The 18,778-nt window shown below is 47.5% G+C and overlaps 1 protein-coding gene across 5 annotated transcripts in view; it reads left to right on the top strand.

Moving 5' to 3' along the window:
• Positions 1 to 220: 220 nt before the first annotated feature.
• Positions 221 to 18,778, top strand: part of ETV1 (ETS variant transcription factor 1) — an 88,955-nt gene continuing 70,397 nt past the window's right edge. Inside the window, exons 1-5 of one of the 5 annotated variants that reach the window (XM_074271351.1) lie at positions 221 to 372; positions 781 to 924; positions 1,996 to 2,083; positions 3,684 to 3,731; positions 14,130 to 14,183. In XM_074271351.1, coding sequence (XP_074127452.1) covers positions 889 to 924; positions 1,996 to 2,083; positions 3,684 to 3,731; positions 14,130 to 14,183 — 226 coding nt within the window. In that variant the 5' untranslated portion in view covers positions 221 to 372; positions 781 to 888. Of the gene's footprint in view, positions 373 to 780; positions 934 to 1,062; positions 1,164 to 1,995; positions 2,084 to 3,683; positions 3,732 to 3,868; positions 4,295 to 4,414; positions 4,944 to 14,129; positions 14,184 to 18,778 lie in introns of those variants that run through there. The other 4 variants (XM_074271350.1, XM_074271352.1, XM_074271353.1 and 1 more) reach the window with 4 other exon arrangements.

Below are 18,778 nucleotides of genomic sequence, written 5' to 3'. Positions count from 1 at the left end.
TGTCCGGGAAGCCCTCGGGGAAAGAGAGCGGGCGGCACCCGTGGGCGGCCTCTGCCCGGGGAAGAACCTGGGCCGGGCCGGGCCGGGCCGGGGCGAGCGAGCCGGGGAGCGGGGAGCGGGAGCCGGCCGGAGAGCGCCGCCTGATTGACAGCCCGAAATCTGATCTGGTGAAAGAGCCCGAGAGCCAATGGGAGGCGGGGATCCATCAGTTTGGCTCGGAGGCCCCTGGAGGAGAAGTGGAGGAAGGACCGCCGAAGCCAGCTCTGGCAGAGGCGCTCGCGGCTTCCGAGGGGGAGGTGCCGGGCGCGGATTCATGTTTGGATTAAATTGGGAGGGGAGAGTTGGCAGCCCAGCGCCTGGCACGGCCTTCAGGTGGGTCTCGCCCACAACTTTGCCCGTCTCGGGGGTGCGCAGGCGGCCCCCCAAAACGAGGGGGGCGGCCAGACCGGGCCGTCCCTCCCGCCTCCCGTTAGGTGCACAGCAACTCCTGTTGATCGCCATTACGAAGCGGGCGGACGGCGCCGAGGGGGGCGCGCGGCCGGACCCCGGCCCAGCGACCGCGGGGAGGCCCCCGGGCGCTTTGTCCGGGCTGCGGGGAGCGGCGGCCGCGAAGTGGCGAGCCGGGGCGGCGGGCGGCGGGCGGGGGCTCAGGTGAAGGAAGCCGCGCGGGAGGGGGCGTTTTGTGAATGGGGCCGGAGCCGGGTGATTAGCTATGCAAATGCGGGCGCCTCATTCGCCCGCTCCGCCCGGCCCTAAAAGCCGCCTTGCGCCCCTTTCTAGGTGGAGAGCGGCGCGGATCGCGAGGAGGCGTCCTCCCCGATGCTCGCGAGCTAGAGCGCTGAGGAGCCCCGCGTAGCCCGAGCAGCCCGGCCCCGCCGCCGCCCGGCGATGGACGGCTTCTACGACCAGCAAGTGCCTTACTTGGTCAGCAACGTGAGTGAGCGGCGCCCGAGTGGCTGTTTATAAACTTGACTCCGACTTCTTTCTCCTCGGGAGGGGGGAGGGCCGCGCGCCGAGCGGGGAGCGGGGGGAGGGGGCGCCGGGAGGGAGGTACCGGGCCAGTCCCCGCTCGATCGCTCGGTGGCTGGGCTCTCCAGGGCGACTCTCCCTGTAGGAACCGAGGCTTCGGAATGAACGTACCTCCTGCCAGGGACTGGGATAAGGCATCGTTTTATTTTTAAGACTTCTTTTTGGATAGTTAAAGTGCACACCATGAAAAGAGGAGAAAGAGGAGGAGGAGGAGGAGAAGGAGGAGGAGGAGGAGGAAGAGGAGGAGGAGGAGGAGGAGGAGGAGGAGGAGGAGGAGGAGGAGGAGGAGGAGGAGGAGGAGGAGGAGGAGGAGGAGGAGGAGGAGGAGGAGGAAGGCAGCAGCAGCAGCAGCAGCTGCTGCTGCAGTCAAAGTTTCAGGCTGGGTTTGTCTGCCACATTGAACAGAATGAAGTTGAGACCCACGTTGACACTTTTTATTTTCAGGATTTTGTTTTTGTTTTGCGTGTCTTTGTAAGGGGGGGGCGGGGGCGGGGGCGGGTGAAATAACTTCTCTGGCATTGCCCGTCCTTTCAAATAGCTACAGGAAAATGGCTCTAGCTGAGCTCAGCCCAGCTGATCGCTAAATGCACGCCTTCCCCTTGGCTGGATGCTGGGGAGGGAGCCTTCCCTGTGTATCTCTCTCCATCAAGATGCGTCAGGATAAAACGCTGTGGGATGGCAGCAGCCTCAGGCCGCGGCAGCGGCAGCAGGAGCAGCAGCAGCAGCGGCCGCCGCTAGAGCCCCAGCCTGGGCTGCAGCGGCTGCTGCAGGAGAGCCCATCCGCAGCTTTAGCTGTCAGCTGGCTCCAGGAAAGGAGGATTCCAGAGGGGGGCCCTTGACAGCAGACAGGGAGAGGGCCCATTACACTCGTCTTTCTCCCTCGGGTTTGCTCGCGACTTTTGCATGTGACAATCAGAGCTTCCAAAAACCATTTTTTTAAAAGTATTTAATCTTTCCCATTTGTAGAGTCAGCGTGGGAGAAGCTGTAATGAGAAACCAGCAAATGTCAGGAAAAGAAAATTCATTAACAGAGACCTGGCTCATGACTCAGAAGGTGAGGTTTTGTCTTGTTCTGATCCCCCCCCCCCCAAAAAAAAACACCAAAACCCAGAACTGTTCTATCCTTATGTTTTCCTTTAAGAAACAAACCAAAAAACCTCCTCTTCCCTTTTGTATGAGAAGGAGAGAAAGACAGAGAGACTATTCTGGCCCAGAATAATATGACTTTGTTCCTTGAAGCTCTTTGCATATTGTGGCAATCTGCGCTTCAATACTTTGTCATGCTTGTGTCCGAGATTACTCAAAGAGCGAAATGTGGAGTTCAGTGGGCCGCCCTCCCTCCCTCAGGCAGCCTTCTCTCCAGCCATGGCTGGGCTTCAGTCCTGTAGCCCATATGGTCTATCCATAAAACTGCGAAGGGAGGGAGAAAGAGGTCCAAGATCTCCAGCTCAGTTATAGAAGAAGCCAATGAGAGGTCATTCAGATGTGGCCACCTTTCCATGGCCACTCATGAGAAATGATTTCATAAAGGGTAAGGTGGAACGGCCTGATGTGGTCACAGACCGCTGCTTTTTACGAATACCTTGCTGATTTTCAAAAACACATCAAAACATTGAAAGCTCACCAAGTTCTTGGGTCATTCCATTGGTGAGTTATTAGCAAACCCTATTTAAGTCTCTAATCCGACTCCATTTATGTTCCTGAAGCTTCCTGGAGCCCCCAGGGAGCAGAAGCTCAAGATTAACCCTTTAGGGTATCTCCTGGAGTTTTAAGAATATGACCTGAAAGACTAACTTTTCAGCCAGGTGAATCACCCCTTAGGAAATCCCTCCTGCTGGCTTGCTTGCCACAGCTACTTATCGAAAAATTTCCTATTTTTAGCTGACTGAAATTAGAATTTTGACTTCCATAGTTTCCCAAAATACCCTCCTGCATCAGCCCACATAGCCATTCAGAATACAGTCTATTTTGGATTTTTTTTTTTTAATTCAGAGAAAAGCCAAGTTTATGTTCCTCTGTTCCTAATTTTAATAGATATTAGAAAGAAGTAGCTTTCTTTCGCGTTATTTTCCTTTGCCACACTCCTGATAGCTGAATCAAAACTTGTAGATAAGGGTGACCAATATGCCAGGGAGTCATCCTGCGTCCCTCAGTGACTGTCACACAGAAAGTCTCTGGCATTCCTTTCTAGGAAACATATTACTGTGGGTCTTTCAGCAATGCAAGGGGCTTCTCTGAAGCTACATCCCCCCCACCCCACCATTTTTCTTCCCCTATCTCTATGAGAGGGAGATGGATGGATGGATTGAAAGGTGTCTATCACAAGGAAGAAAAAAAAAAAAGAAAAAGGTGGCCGGACAGTCCTTGCTGATAGTCTGTCTGCTTTCAAGGATTCTGGTTTTTATGCAAGGATTACTGATTTGAGTAGATGACCCTCCCCCCCTCCCCACAAAATAAATATCAGGTATTGCCATGATCACAAAGAGAAATGATGACTCTTTCTAAGAGATTTTCCTTCAATAGCATCTCCATATATAATATACATGTGTGTCAGAGGGAAAAAAAAATCATATAAGATTTTCATTTCATGAAGGAGAAGATTAAAGGTTGAGTTGCCATATTATTTTATGTCTTCACCCTTTTTTTTCTTCCAGAACTCTTTCAAGATCTGAGCCAATTACAGGAAACATGGCTTGCAGAAGGTAAGGGGGAAAATGCTTGTAAAAAGGTTGGGGGGGGGGGGAAGAGGAGGGAGGAATGAAACTCCAGAGGAAGAAAAAAAAAAAAAAAAAGTCCTGAACTTGCTGTCTTAATGTTCAGACCAATTAATTGAGCTCTAAAAGAGCCACCTCATGTGTCATGCATACATTAGAGCTTCTGATGAGTTTGTCTTTGGGGACTCTGGGGCTGCTGTAGCCTGTGTCATCACAAATTACCAGGAGAAACTGCTTCCAGCTCCCAGTCACATCTGCTTTGGGCAAGAACTAATGCACCAAGACTTCCAGTTCGGAGCCTCTGCTCAGATTTTAATTGCAATTGATCAGGTTTATATGATTGTACCTCAGGAGACCTCAGCGAGCCAGCACGGGGCTGGTTTTTTCCTCTGAAGCCAAGCGGCAGCAGCGCACACTTAGTTACCCGCTGTCCTCTTGGAGTACTTTTTCTGATGGCAGAAATTAGTGGCTCTGGGTTCATCGGGACGGGATGCTTCAAGATTTGAGTGCGAGTGTCTTCTTCCCACCTTGTGCCCAACACAGAGCCTTTGGTGTGTATCGAGTGCTTCAGCTCTGAAGGGCTTGCTGAGGAAGCCTTGGGGAGCTGAGTCGGGTTTTTTCCATATCTTCTCCTTCCTTACTGTACAGCAGGCAAGCAAGTGTTGGATGGGGATGGGGTTTGGCTGGTGCTTTTCTTGGAATTCCCTTCGGAAGCCAGGGAGACTTTTAGAGGCATTTTCCCTCTAATTTTGATCAGGTTAAGCAATCCTGCGATCCATTGGGATCTCTCCTTGACTGTGTGTTACTGGCTGTATTTCATAGGGACAATGAGATAGTGTTTCTGTAAAAGTGCAGAAGTTCCTGGTGTTGAAGGGTGTTTGTTTTCTTTGGGGATAGGGAAAAAAAATCCTTGGGCATTTTATCCGATGAGCATAAGGCATAGAAAGAAGTGGCTTGAGTTGTTCTGTCGGCATGGATTTGGTCTGAGGACTTGAGGGGAAAAGTTAGAGAGAACTCAAGACTTGTGCTATTCCGGTGTTCTTACAGCTCAGTCCCCATCTTCTTGCAAGTTGGGGCATTGAGGGGATGGGATTTTCTAAGGAAGTGGGGGGTCAGGCTTTCTTCCTCTAAACTGCTTTGAGATAGAGGGCATTTCCCCCTTGAGAGTTCTGCACGGTCAAGTTGCTGGAAGCATGTAAAGTGAGTTTCTTTGTTTTCTTGAGATTTTAATTCTCCAAGCTTGAATATTTGCTTTTGCCATTTCTGTCGATGTGTGTGTACCTCTCTTCCCCATCTTGTAGCAAAGGGATTATGTTGAGATGCTAATAAAGGTTAGACACTAATAAGGGAGAGGGGGATTTAGATTGTCACTGAAAATAGAATTTCTTCTAATGCATAACTAGTCACCCACCGTCCCAGAGATGACTTTTCTTTATCTCTTTTGCCCGGATATGATATTATTGACCCCCGGCTACTGGTTTTCTAAAGTTGAAAATGTATCCGGATATTTATCAAATCCAGAGATAATTTATTGGTATATGGATTAGAACTGAATATTCACTTCATTGAGTTGGAACATTTTGTTACTTCTTGCAGTGTTTAATGCTCACTGATTCCAAGTAAAAATAATTGCTGGCAGATTTTTGGGTGTGCATAGCAACCCTGTTCCTGGAATTTAAAAAATGTGGCATCTATAATTGACTTATAAATATTTTTATAGATATATAATCAGCTTTGGTGCATTTTTATAGTTTTGAGCTTGTTTCCTGTGGCTAAATGAATGAGTGATTTGAATGATCCATCCAAGTTTTCCCTTATGCTCTTAAAGTTGGTTCTATAAATTCTTCCCCAGGAATTAAAAAAAAAAAAAAAAAAGACCCAGCTCTATAAGCCCAGGCTGAGGGTATGGTTGCTATTTTTGAAATAAAATGGGGTTTTATGCAGAAATATTTTAATTCTGAAAGCATGAATATTTGTGTTCTGAAGCCTAACACTTTCATGAATGCCGAGGTGGGGGGGGGAGCTTCTGGTAAAGAAATCCTGCCATCGTGGTCCTTTAGGTCAACTGTACTGTCATAGACTCCTTGACCCTAATGTCTGTGTTGCTTTATTTTTTTTTTTTTCGAAATGAGAAGATTCTTTTATTTTGAGATGAAGTGTATTGCTCATCCTTCTAATAGAGCTATAAAAGTTGATGAGCTGCTTTGGAAGTAGAGTTTAATTATCCTTTAATAATGAGGATTTGTTTCTTCATTATTTGCTTATTCAGTTCACCTTTTATATTATTTCTCAATCGGAACAGTTGAATACAAGTTTGGGGGTGTACAGGAGGATTTGCCATACGCTGGTGTCAGAATGGCATCATTAGCTCCACTTACTTGACTGTCTGAACCGTTCTAGCCAAGAACAGATCTGCAAATGGGTCTTGTTTATCCAAGGATGGATTTATCCATTTCTGTCCTTCTGGACCTTGCCAATTTGGCTGACTTTTTCATGTTTACATATTTCTTTTCCTGATGCTCTGTAGTCAGGAAAGTGACCAAGAAAAGCTCGAGCCATCTTGACCTTCTTTAGAAAAAAGAATAATAAAAATCTTGGGCAATTCACTAGGCTTCTCCCCAAGCTGAGAACATTGTGGGGGAAGTTATCGGATTAGAAAATATATTTATTAAACATATAGCTGCAGAAAATTATTCATAAAGCATGACTGAAAAAAAGATGTAACTGGAGCGGTGCCCTCTGAAGGCCTTTGGTTTCTTTAGCTTTACCAACTTTTATTTGCTATTTCCTGTTAGAATTTTTACGAGTGAAATGCAGAGAACAGCCTGTTTATTAATGGTCAGTGCGGTAATTAACCTGGTTTACTAACTTTAGTTAATATGAGGGGGATTGAAGCAAATAACTAGACGTTATTGAAATGTGAGGGGAATATTTTAAAGCCTTGGGGATTTTGTGAAAATTCACTTCATCTTTTAAGTAAGCAGACTAGAAACATTTCAGGGCAGAGCAGTTTTTTTAGGCTGGTATGACTTCTATGATCCAAAACCCTGAAAAGTCTTGTGGTAAAAATCTCCTGAGGACAGAATTCTGAAAGGTCTTGCCCAATCCTAAAGGAGAAAATGGGTAGACAGGTCCCCCACTGTCAGGAGGCAGATGAGAATGATTCTAAACTCTCCCTCCCAGTATTAATGTTCTATTTACGCCACTGCTGTTTCCTTTTGGCATTTTCATATGCAAAATGCTTTTATTGATTGTGTGTATTTCGATATTAGATTGCTGTTGGCAGATGGCACTTATTCAGTGACTTGAAATAATCGGTTCAAATATTAACTCAATGTCGTGTCAGTCTATCTTGGTGAAATCCGGTGATTCTTGAACAGATAGAGACGGTGGGAAAAACTGAATTCTTAACCTTGGCCATGTGGGTCACTGAAGCCAGGTGAATTTGCAGGGGTTTGGAGCAATGGTCAGGGGGCAGGGTGGGAAGAAAACAGGGTGCTTTGTTCATGGAAATTTGTTTACGAATTTCATCATCTGAGAGATCAAAATGCTTTTAAAACAGCACAAATACAGCCCATTGACAGTTAGTGAGGTGACTCATGAGTGGCCTTTTGGCAATGAGAATGGGGAGCTGGTGAAAAGGTTGGCCTGATAGGAGTGGAGAACTTTGGTGGAACTCTTTTTCAAGGGGGTTTTTTGCTGTCCATCCGGCCCTTTTTTTTCTTTAGTTCCTCTGGTCTCATTAAAGAGGATTCGACACAAAGCGCACTGGCCACGTACCACGCCTTGGACTCATTTGACTTTTTTTTTTTTTAACCAGAAAAGCCAGTTTGGCTCTTAACATTCAGGTGCTGTACCTGTATCCAGAACTGATTTGATGATATTAAAATAACAATAATAATAAAATTCTCTGTACTTTTGACATGATGCTTGGAAGTGCAAAGATGGCCTCCATCTCTGTCTTCATGGGGTTCCAAAGGACACCATTTCAAGCAAACCAAGAATCTGGTAGATGCGTGTGTGTTATTTATGGATGTCACAGTAAGAAATAGATGCCTTACAATTTAAAAAAAAATAGCATTTTGCATAGCTAAGAGAGAGAAAAAAAAAAAAAAACACCTAAATACCTGAGGGAATGATTCCTCAGAAGGAAATAAAAGAGGTTTCACTTTAAGTGCAGAGTTTCTAGAATTCCGAGATGCTCCTGGACTCATTTGGGGCCATTTTTTGAGGGGGGCATCATGCCGGGAGAGGAAGTGCCTTCAAGGTCCAGGACCTCAGGAGTATCCCCCAGACCGGGAATGAGACGCTTCCACAAAAATAGAGAAAAGGGGAATTAAACTGGACTGCTGGGAGTCTTTCTGCGGCCCCCGGGACATCCTGGATTGTCAGTATGGATTGTTGACAAGAATTATATATGTCTTTTTTTTTTTTTTTTTTGGATGCTCTTTGAAATAAGTAGATAAAGTGTTGTAACCTTTTAATAGGGTCAGAAAAAAAAAACAAACACTAAGAGTTTTAAAAAATCAGGGTGGGGGAGTGCTTCAGGAGGAAGAGGCCTGTGGGACTTCTTTTAATCTAAGCCCCTGGTGCCTTTCCAAGTCCCAGCAGATGAAGGAGTGGTGCTTGTTGGGAGCCCGAGGCGAGCCGGGAAAGAAGGGATGGCTTTCGGGAGTTTTAAGGCTGCTCCAGCGGGGGAAGCCGCTCCCCTTTTGTCTCTCCCCACGTTTAGGCTCCAGCATTCAGTAGTGCTTGTGTTTGTGCGCAGTGGTTTTCCCCGTTAGCAGCGGATGTGGCCCCGAACCGGGTTTAGTGGACTCGTGAGGATTTGGTTCGGTGGCCCGAAGCTGCGGGGGGATGAGCGGCAGAGCTCGCTGGGGACGGCCAGGGAGCGTGTTCTTGGCTTGCGGGGTGGAGGCAGGGGAGAAAAGTTTCTCTGTGGGCCTGAGATCTTAGGTCAAAGTCACGTTATTTGCGTGTGTCTGTCCGGAGGAGGCTGCCCTCCCTGGGGAGGAGGGCTGGAGGCCGCTGGGCCTCGGGGCAGACAAAGCTCCGAGGGGCTGGACCCCGGCAGGGCTATACGGGGGGGGGGGGGGGGGGGGGGCTGAAGGGGGGGGGCGGCTCTGGCCAGAAGGGGTTAAGCCTCCGTCTTCCTCCCGCTCCCCCTCCGGGGCCGGGCCCGGCGGGGAGACAAAGCCGGCGGCCCGGTGTGTTTCCGCTGCGCAGAGTTCAAGTTTGCTGCCTGCAGCCCGTGGCAGGGCGGGACTGGAGAGGCTTGCGGCCGGCCCACATGGCGGAGCCCGGCCGGGCTGGCTTTTTGTGAATGGAGAGCGGCCTCGGGCTCCCACTGCCTGTCTTGAGGAATGGCTGGGAGATCAGCTGTCTCATTGAGCAGCAGAAAGAATGACTCATCCATCTTCTGCCTACTTTGGCTCCGGGTCATTGTTTCAGCGCTGGGAGCTGGTTTTAATTAAACATTAACCCCTTTGCTTCTGCACCCTGCCGGGGGAGGGCCTCGGGCTCTGCGCTCCGGGGCCTGGGCTCCCGATTCCCCAAAGAAAAGGGGGGGCTGTCCTCCTTTCCGGAAACAGCGGATCGCTCCGATGCTGAAAGGCCAACTTTTCCTGCAGCCTCGTTTCTGTTCCACTTGGAACCAGCGAGCCTCTGCTGCGCGTCACTGGCGGGGGTGGGGGGGTGTTCTTTTTGCAAGGGGGGACATTCATTAAGGAAGCGTTGCTACTGAAAGGGGGGGGTGGCTGCTGCTCCCGTGGCAGGAAGATTCTAATTAATATTCCACTTGTTCACCCCCCCAAAGTGCTGAAAAGGGGGTGTCAGCTTTGGGTAATCATCCCTGAGACTGGAGCAAACAGCTGAGGGTGCAAATTGGGACCACTGCCAGGCAGGGATTCTGAGGCGGGATGGCCACCAGGGATGGAGAACAAGGGATGGCAGAGCCGGGCGCATGCTCCATTATCTAGAAAGCCTTTTATTGGCCTTTTGGCCTTCCTTTCCCCTCTTCACCTTCTCATGAAGTTGGGAGGGGGAGATTTTCCTAATCTGCCGGGTCGGTCCTAGGGGTCACGGTAAGGGCCCACCTGCCCTGCCCCGCTGGGTCTCACTGAACCCTAAGAAAGCTGCATTTTGGAGCTGGCAGAAGAGCTCAGGCCCATGGAAGAATGGGAAGGAAGTCTGCTTTCTTGTCCCAAGACAGCCCATTTTCCTTGCTCAGATCCAAGTGATGTTTTTGGTTAACTGCTTCCTTCTTAAACTCCCTCAGAACTAGAGACAGACGGACAGACGGACACACACGCACAGACGCACAGACACACACGCACACACAGACGGACACACACGCACAGACACACACACACAGACGGACACACGCACACACAGACGGACACACACGCACAGACACACATACACACAGACGGACACACATGCACAGACGCACAGACACACACACACAGACGGACACACACACACAGACGGACACACATGCACACACAGCCTTTGTCTATTTCAGGAGAGCACCGCTTCCCTTGCTCTGTTCACTTCCTTAAGATTAGCTCCTGTGAAAATGTGAGTCATATTTTTTGTTGTTGTTAGATTTCTGGAATGTGCTCAGGCGTAAGTGTCAGGTCTATTTATTGGGTATCTTCAAGAAAAAAGAGTCAGAACGCCACCCTCAATTCTCCTCCTTACTCCTTTTACAAACTGTGCGTAAGCAGCTATTATCCGAGGACCTGAATGGGAGCAAAGATGAGCCTCAGACTGGGTCCCTCATTTCTGTCATTCCTCCACACACACGGCCCGCGAACACGCCCCCCTCCCCCAACACACCCACGCAGGATGAGCTGGATACTGTGTGTGCAACATTGCGGATGTCCCACAGCCAATGGGGAAGACTTGGCCGCCAACACAGTCGATGACCCGTATTCAATCTGGCACTCGCTGGTCATTTCGGACTCGGCGTGGAGGGATGTTGCATGTTACCAGGGTCCTGAAATGCATCTGTTCTGAAGGGAAGGCTGGGGAGGTGGAACTGCTCAGATGCTTACACCCCCCCCCTTCCTACTACTTATCAGCAGGCTGTGATGAGTGAGGGATGATGGAGAAAAATAAGAGCATCGTTTGGCTTTGCTTTATGAGGTGTTGCTCTATTGCTATTAAAAAAAAAAAAAAACATGTTTGGGGTGTGTAATTTTTTAAAAAGCCCCATTCTAATTCATAAATTTCATTGAGGAGGAAAAGCAATAGATTTTAAAATCAGGTGTTATTGATATGTTTTTAAAAAACATTACGATATTCCTTCGTTCTCCTTCCCATCCCAGAAAGTCATCTCATATCACAAGTCATAGTTTTTAAAAGCAGAAAAAGAGAAAAAAAAATCAGTACAATTGATCAGTACATTGAAAAAGTCTGAAAATCCATTCAATCCGTGTACAAAGCCTATGGCTCTCCCACTCAGAAAAAGGGAAAATCTTCCAAAAGAATTTCTTTCCAGACATGCTTGTCCTTCACCATTTTGCAATGTTCATATTTGATTTGTTTTGGGGAGGGCAGTGATTTCTTCTGTTCCCCCTATTCTACTTGGGACATCTATTGTTTTCTTGGTTTTCTCTACTTTGTCCTGCAAGAGTTTATGGGGCTCTCTCCAGGCTTCCTTGTATTTTTCACCTTGGCCATTTCTTCTAGCACAGTAATAAATAGTCTGCCACATCCCTCTGCCGCGGTTTGTTTAGCTGGTCTCCAGTTGATGGGAATCTGCTCGGTTTCCAGTTTGCAATATTTTGAGGAGCTTACAGAGGATGCTAAATTGGAACAGCTTTTCCTCGGTCTTTTAGGGATAGTTCAGGAGGAGATACCCTTGGCTCTGTTGGATTGTAGACATTCTCAAATTGGGCCATGTCCCGTTGTTGGCACAGAATCTCACGATGAGCTGTTTAATTGAGCAGGGATACAGGGCCAGTGGCTGACAGGGAAGGCCTCACAGGGGTCACTTTATGAGGGGAGGGCATCTTGAATGACTCTGAATCTGAGATGGTCGAAGGGAAGATGAATCATTAAGTCAATCTATGTATAAACAAGCTGAGGAATCAAATGCATTCTTTCCTACTCCTCTGTCTTTGGAGGAAAGCAGATTGAGATTTGGAAGGGGCCTTCAAAGCCACTCTTGACCGGCTTCCCTCCTGGAATCTCTACTCTTCCCCCTAAGGATCCCCACCTTAGAGATGGCGCCACTCTGAGGTCTGCTCTCTTGAGGGTCCAATCCCTAGCCAAGACCACCATTTTGTGATCATTTTACTCCTAACTAGTCAGTCTCCTTCTTCTGGACTTATCCACCTCTTTGCCAGTGACATTGCTCTTTTTCCATGTCCCCTGAGCCTACTTTCCAGATGCCCATCATCTGTTAATTTCCTCCATCAGAATGGAAGCTTTTTGAGGGGAAAGGTTGACCTATTGGCTTGTATTTTCATCCTCCACATTTAATACACACATTTAGCCCAAGTAAATACTACTCTCCATCTGGTCCAAAGCCCTCATCTTCGGAGATTTGCCTATGTAACACAGCATCTAAGGTTTTTATGAATTGGAGTTCTTCCTGATTTCAAATCCAGTCTAATAATGGCTGCTTGTAGATAACAGGGTAGATCATATTGGGGTTCTTACCTATTCTGCAGATCAGTTAACATTTGTTAAGCCCCCACTGTGTTCCAGGCATTACTCTGAGTTTCAAGGATACAAAGAAATGCAATCAGTGCGAATTTTATTTTTCCGAAAGGTTGTTTGGGATTCTTGCAAGATGAACAAAGATCAAATGCCTAGCCCGCACCTTGCACGCAATAGGTGCTTAATAAATGCTTATTGCCATTAAATGTCTTGTTCGTTTCTTACCAAATTAGATTATCTCCCTTTTCATGTTTAATTTTCCTGTCTTTTATTCTAGAGAAAGAATCTGGTAGTGGATGGAAGGCTGTCTTAGAATCTCTGAAAACCTAGATTCCAAGTTTTACCTGATGCATTCTGGGCAAATCACTGAATATTTCAGTTCCCTTAGACATTTATCTCACTAAGATGGAAAGACAGACAAGTCAGTGATCGGCATTGGTGGAAAGAGGTCTAGAATCCTCCTTCCCTCTCCCCACCTCTATCCTATCATGAAGCCTGCTCTCATTTACTAAACAGTAAGAAATTGTGCTGAGATCTCATCGTATCCATGCTCTAGTCAGAGGGGAAAAAAGCCCATTTTCAAGCTGAGCAAATAAGAGACCCCTTAAGCAAACATCTCTTGAACCAATGTGTCAGGCCCAATTCTTAGGTCTACAAAAACAAAACCAATTGGAGCCTTGGGTCCTTGCACAGCTCAGGCCAAAGGTCATTTAAGCTCTCTTGAGCTTAGATCTTGAATGGGAGCATAGATGAGCCTTCTTTCTTGGGAGTCATTCTGTGAAGGTGGCAGTGGGCGTGTGGAGGGCGTTGATGTGTTTTCAAGGACAGGATGTCCCAAGGGTGCACTGGGAGAGCAGTAATTGTTATTTAATCTTGAAACCAGATCTTGATGGAGGCCCAATCGATGGAAAAGAGGTCTGGGTGTGACTCTCCATAATGTCTATAGGCATTTTGTCGGGTGAAACTTCGTGGCTGTCTCTAGGAGGTGGAGGCTATAGGGAAAGAGTGTCCTCTCTTTGAGTAATTGTGGCTTAATATGGTATTTTGTGGTAGTGCCCGAGCATTTCCAAGGCAGAGGGAACAATGCCTGGGAAGAGCAGAGCACATGAGATCCTATCTGTGAAGCACTCAGCACAGTGCCCGACATAGAGGTGGCGCTATGGAAAATCCCAGTTATCATCATCATTATTACCGTTGACAAGTTCACAATGCTGAGCGTTCCTCCGCCCCGGGCCCAGCATGGACAGAATTTGTACCCGACAGGCTGCTGTCAGTATGACGGCCTGGCAGACTGGGCAGAAGAGACTTTGCTGTCAGGATGGTGGTGGCTTCTGGACAGATGGAACTTTTGATTTCTCTTTTGAATTAGTCTTCTAGCAGCTGGGGACCAGCAGCATTTGGGGGTGGGCTGATAGTTGGATTTCCCCAAGTATGGGGGATCCCCAAACCCTGGGCATGTATAGTGCTGTAGGAGGAGGGTCAAGGGGGTGTCCCTTCCAGTTCTGAGCTTGGGTAGTGCCCACAGGAGTCTGAGCTTGCCACACATCCCCTCCTTAGGTCCAGGACCTCTCCTGCTCCTTACAGTTGCCTGTAAGTGGGCTTCCCTGCCCTTCAGCCACCCACCCCATTCCTACCTGCTGACCTTATTTTTCCATTATGCTTTGGTTGTTCAGCTCATTTTTTTTCTTTTCTTTTCTTTTTTTTTTCTTTCTTCAGCTCAGGTACCTGACAATGATGAGCAGTTTGTCCCAGACTATCAGGCTGAAAGTTGTAAGTACAGTGTGACTCATCTCTTTGATGCCTTTCCCCCCCTCCCTTTCTTTTTTTCTCCTTCTTTCCTTTGCTTTTGTGGTTGGTTCCCCCTTTCTTCCTGTTGACTCACAGATTTTGCCAGGTCCTTCTTATCTTCCTTTTGTTTGTTTGTTTATTTGTTTGTTTTTGTTTTTGTTTTTTGCTATTTTGTTTGGTGGGGCACCGTGGCAGAGGGTAGTCCGGATGACGGGAGTCTCGCCCTGTCCAGCAGCCAAGCTATGTTGCTTAGTGAGCATCCCGCCTGCCCACCGGGTATCTGCTTCTGCAGGGGGCTGAAGAGTGGCTCAGGTGTTTCATGGTCAGGTGTGTGCACACTCCCGGGCAGGGTGTTAGAGAGAACACAACGAGGGGAAGAGAAGCTGAGTCGTGCCTCAGAGGAGACAGATTGTGGCCCAAATGAGCAGAAGGTCTGTGAGGGCCTGGGGCACCAATGACAATATTCTACCGTCGTCCCTAAAAAGCATTTATGCATATTCCTAGTAATGGCCTTGGCTCAATCTGCTTCAGGGATCTTAATTTTTCTATGACTGTGTCTGGGTCTCTTGTATTCGTTCCCCAACTCAAGGATTCATCAGCTGGCCCATGAGTCAAAAACTTCATTTTTGATCATGAATTTGGTGTGTTGAAGTTGACATGAGACAGCACGTGAGCAGTCTCTGGCTCACAGTTTTGTGTTCTTTCCCTGAGCCTGACTACAGGGGAGAGCTCCAAGTGATCCCTCCTCCCAGTGACCGGCTCCCTGCAGGGTCTCTTTCTTCTACGATAGAGCCCCTGACCTACAGAAAGGTGTTATTTGAAAGCAGTGACAAACAAGGCAGCTAGGGCCAATGTCAGAAATGGTCCGTTGGGCCACTAGGCTAGACTAAAGGAAGTGTCACAAGATGATGGGGACAATGGCACCCGCTTGTGCTCAGTTATACATCACACCCAGAATCTTGCTCTATGGCAAAGCCCAAGAAGGGATGAATGTTAACAAAAATGGTTCCTCCTATCCATCTCTCCTGTGCACCGGACGGCACAACTTATTCCTCCCAGCTCAGATGACTCAAATCCAACTTCCTAAGATCATTGATTTGTGGGATCAAGTGAGAGAATCTTTGTAAAGTCTTTGTAAAAAGAGTTTTAGGACTGTAAGGTACAACCCTTGTTTGTTAGATGAGTTCAAGAAACCTTAGAAACTTTTAATTTTTCAGATGAGTAAATGGAGGCTCAGGGAGGGTATGACCATTCTCTGTTGTAAGCTCAGGTCTTCTGAGGGAATACATTAAAAATCATTTACTAAGCACTTAGTATGTGCCAAGCATGAGGTTAAGTTCTGGGGATACAGAATTAAAAAAAAATAGTCCTTGATTTCAGGGACTTTATATTCTAATGGAGAAGTGGATATTTTTATTAAGGAGGAAAAAAAGGGGAGAAGGAAGGAGGGAGGGAAGGTTAGAGAGAAAGAGGAAAGGAAGGAAGAAAGAAAAGAGGGGAAGAAGGGAGAAAGGAAGGGAAAAAGAAGGAGATAAGGAAGAAGGAAGAAAGGAATAGAAGAAAGGAAGGAAGATGAAAAGGAACTAAAAAGGAAGGATTAAACTAAACAGAAATTGTATCTTCCTTCCAGCCCCCCAGAAGAATCCCTTTTCTACTGACCCATGGAAGAAAAGCCCAGGCCCACCCTCCTGCAGAAGGGAAGGGAGAGGTTTCCTCTTCTGTCCAAAGTGCCTAACTGCTTCTCTTTGCAAGTTAGCCCAGACCTAATTTTCTGACTTTCTCATGGAAATCCAACTCCCCAGTTCCATTTTGCTGATGAAGAAATAAGGGAGTGAGACAACTTGTCCATAGCGTAGCCAATGATAAAGAACATGATGCATGTCATTTTCTTTGAGGATCACGAGAGTGAGACAAATGTTACTAATGTCACCTCCATTTTACAGATGGGGAAACTGAGGTTTAGATTTCGGTGACTTGACTAAGGTTACTGAGTTAGCAAATGCCAAAAGTTTGAATCTAGATCTTCCTGAGCCGTTGCTCCATCCACTGCATTGTTGCTGCTTCTCACTAAAAATGCTTTGTTCTAATGAATCCTTCCTGTATGTGTCCTTATATTTGCTTCATTTATTCTAATACCGTCCCATAGGGTTTAGGACTTAGATTTGGAAGTTCACCAATAGAAGGGAGTCCTCCATGAGGAAACTGCTCCTCGGTGCCCGTCTGCCAGCTTTCTTTCACCCCTGGTATAAGACAGTTGCCCAGAAGACTCTCAGAGATTATGGAGCTTGCTCAGGGTCACAAAGCCTTGCGTGTAAGAGGGCAGGACTTGAACCCAGGACTTCTCAGCTCTGGAGCCCAGAGCTCTACTCATTGTAGTTAGTGAAGTCTGGGTCTTAGTCCGAGTTCCCAGACAAGGTAGCGCTATTTTTCAGTTTTTATTTTCTCCCTACAAAACATATTTAAAATATTTTTAGAGTCTTTTTTCTTGAATTGGAAAATATTTCATGTTTTCCCCTTAAAGCAGTGCCCATATGTTTAGTTGTGGGGGGGTGTTTTTTTTGCGGGGGGTGTGATTCTTTCATTTAATAAGAAGAGTTTTCTGACTAGAGTGTTGAGTCTGGAGTTAGGAAAACTGGGTGCAAATCCAGCCTGAGATGCTTACTTCTGTCTGCCTCAGTTTCCTTTTCTGTAATGTGGATGTTGCAATCTCTCCCGGCATTTGGATGATGAAATAGAATTTATAAAGTGCTTTGCAAACCTTCAAGAATTGTCTGCGTGTTGTTGATGATGATGGGGGTGAAATTGCTCAGACTCCAAGACTTGACCTAACTGCTGGGTATCCTTGGGTGGGGAAGCCTCTGGCCATAGGTCAGACCTGGGGCCTTGGAGTTATTTACAAAAGGAACCTAAATTCCTTGAAGGCCACTCTTGGTGCCCCTAGAACATGGCGGCCACTTAGTGGCTGTCGCTTGATTTTACCATAAAAAAGATAAATCTGTAAAGAGAGGGAAGAGGATTGTTTGGCTGGAGAAGAACAGACTAAAGGGCTGTTTGGTCATAGATTTGATTTGCAGAGTTTTTAGACTGTGTGGAGTGACGCCATTCTGCGTTATTCTTGAACACGGAGAAGATAGCGCTTGTGTGAAACTAGAAATGTGGGGTTCAGTACATGACAAAAAGACCAATTCCTGGTAGTTAAGTTTAGGAAATTTGGGAGGTCCAGACCTGGGATTTTTGTCAGTAAAGGAAACCCTCAGTACTGACTGTCTCTAAAAGTGTCAGTCGGCAGCTCCCCTTCCCCCAATAATCTTAGCAAATTGTCTGGGGTCTGAGTGACTACTTCAGGACCACTTAGCCAGTGTGTCCCGTACCTGGATGCCAGCTAAACCTAGTCAAGAAAAATTGGGGAAGGGAATGGTAGCCGGAGAGGTGAGCACTTGAATGTGCATGATTCTTGGGCGGATAGAAAATCAGGGCTCAATCAGTGATGAGGGTGGGATGGAAGACAATAGGTTTCAAAGAAGAATCATGGAAGAAGGGAAGAGAGAGAGAAGAGAAGACGAGAAAGGAGATCTCCATGGAGTCAGGGCCCAGAGGAAGAGGGAGGAATGGATTCAGAAATGGGGAAAACGCTGTGCTAGCTTTGTAAAAGGAGACACCTCAAGGGAGAAAGGGGAAGGAAGCTAAGGGAGGGGGGTTGGAGACAGAGAGAGCTGTGGAGCTGGGAAGGGCAGATCTCCCAATAAAAGAGGAAACCATTTGCTGAGACGTGTTGGGGGAGATGGGGTGTATCTCCCAAGCCTGGATGAGCTTAGATGGGTTTCTCGATATGCAGGTGCTGGGCTGCTCCCTGGTGACCACCATGTGGGGGGGAGCTCAGTCCCTGAGGGTACCTTCCATCTCTGCACCTCCATATTGGTTCCACCTGAGTCATAGGGTGGGCTGAGAAAGCTAAGTGCGAGGAGCGGGGCCTGCTATGGTTAGGGTGGGGCCAGGGTCACTTCTGCTTTTGTTCTGCTTTGTGAACTATTTGAGAACTTCCCCATAGGCAGTAGGTAGCTTCTTTCCCTCCTGGACCTTTTTCTGTTCAATAAACAAGGAGGGAGGGAGTCCCAGTGGGAGCGAGGGGCTGGGTGGGCCGGGCAAGGGCCGTCTTGGGATACTCCCAGCTCCAAATTCTAACCCCACGTGATGGCCTCAGAAAGCTGCCTTCAAGGCCTTATCTGGGAGAGGCCGTGTGGTTGTGAGAAAACCCTGTGTACATGTGTGTACACACATACACACACTCACACACACACACACACACACACACACACACACACACACACGGACACCCCTCTCTTTGTGGAGTAGATGTGAGGCTGTCAAGAATCAGCAGAACTGGGCCAAGTTGTGATTCCCAGCTCTAAGTATGCATGTGTGTGCTGGGGGTGGGCCATTCTGATGGCAGCAGACTTGGGGGGCCAGCTGGAGTGGGGGGGGTGTCCCTCTCCCAACTGTAGCTCAGGCTAAATTCTTTCTAAGGGTTAATTTGTGTATGACTCGCCTGGTGTTAGGGAAGGGACTATATGGAGTCG

Source organism: Sminthopsis crassicaudata, chromosome 5, assembly GCF_048593235.1.
Source record: "Sminthopsis crassicaudata isolate SCR6 chromosome 5, ASM4859323v1, whole genome shotgun sequence".
Taxonomy (NCBI): Eukaryota; Metazoa; Chordata; class Mammalia; order Dasyuromorphia; family Dasyuridae; genus Sminthopsis; species Sminthopsis crassicaudata.
The sequence above is the reverse complement of the archived record's forward strand: the minus strand, read 5'-3'. Positions and strand labels throughout refer to the sequence as shown.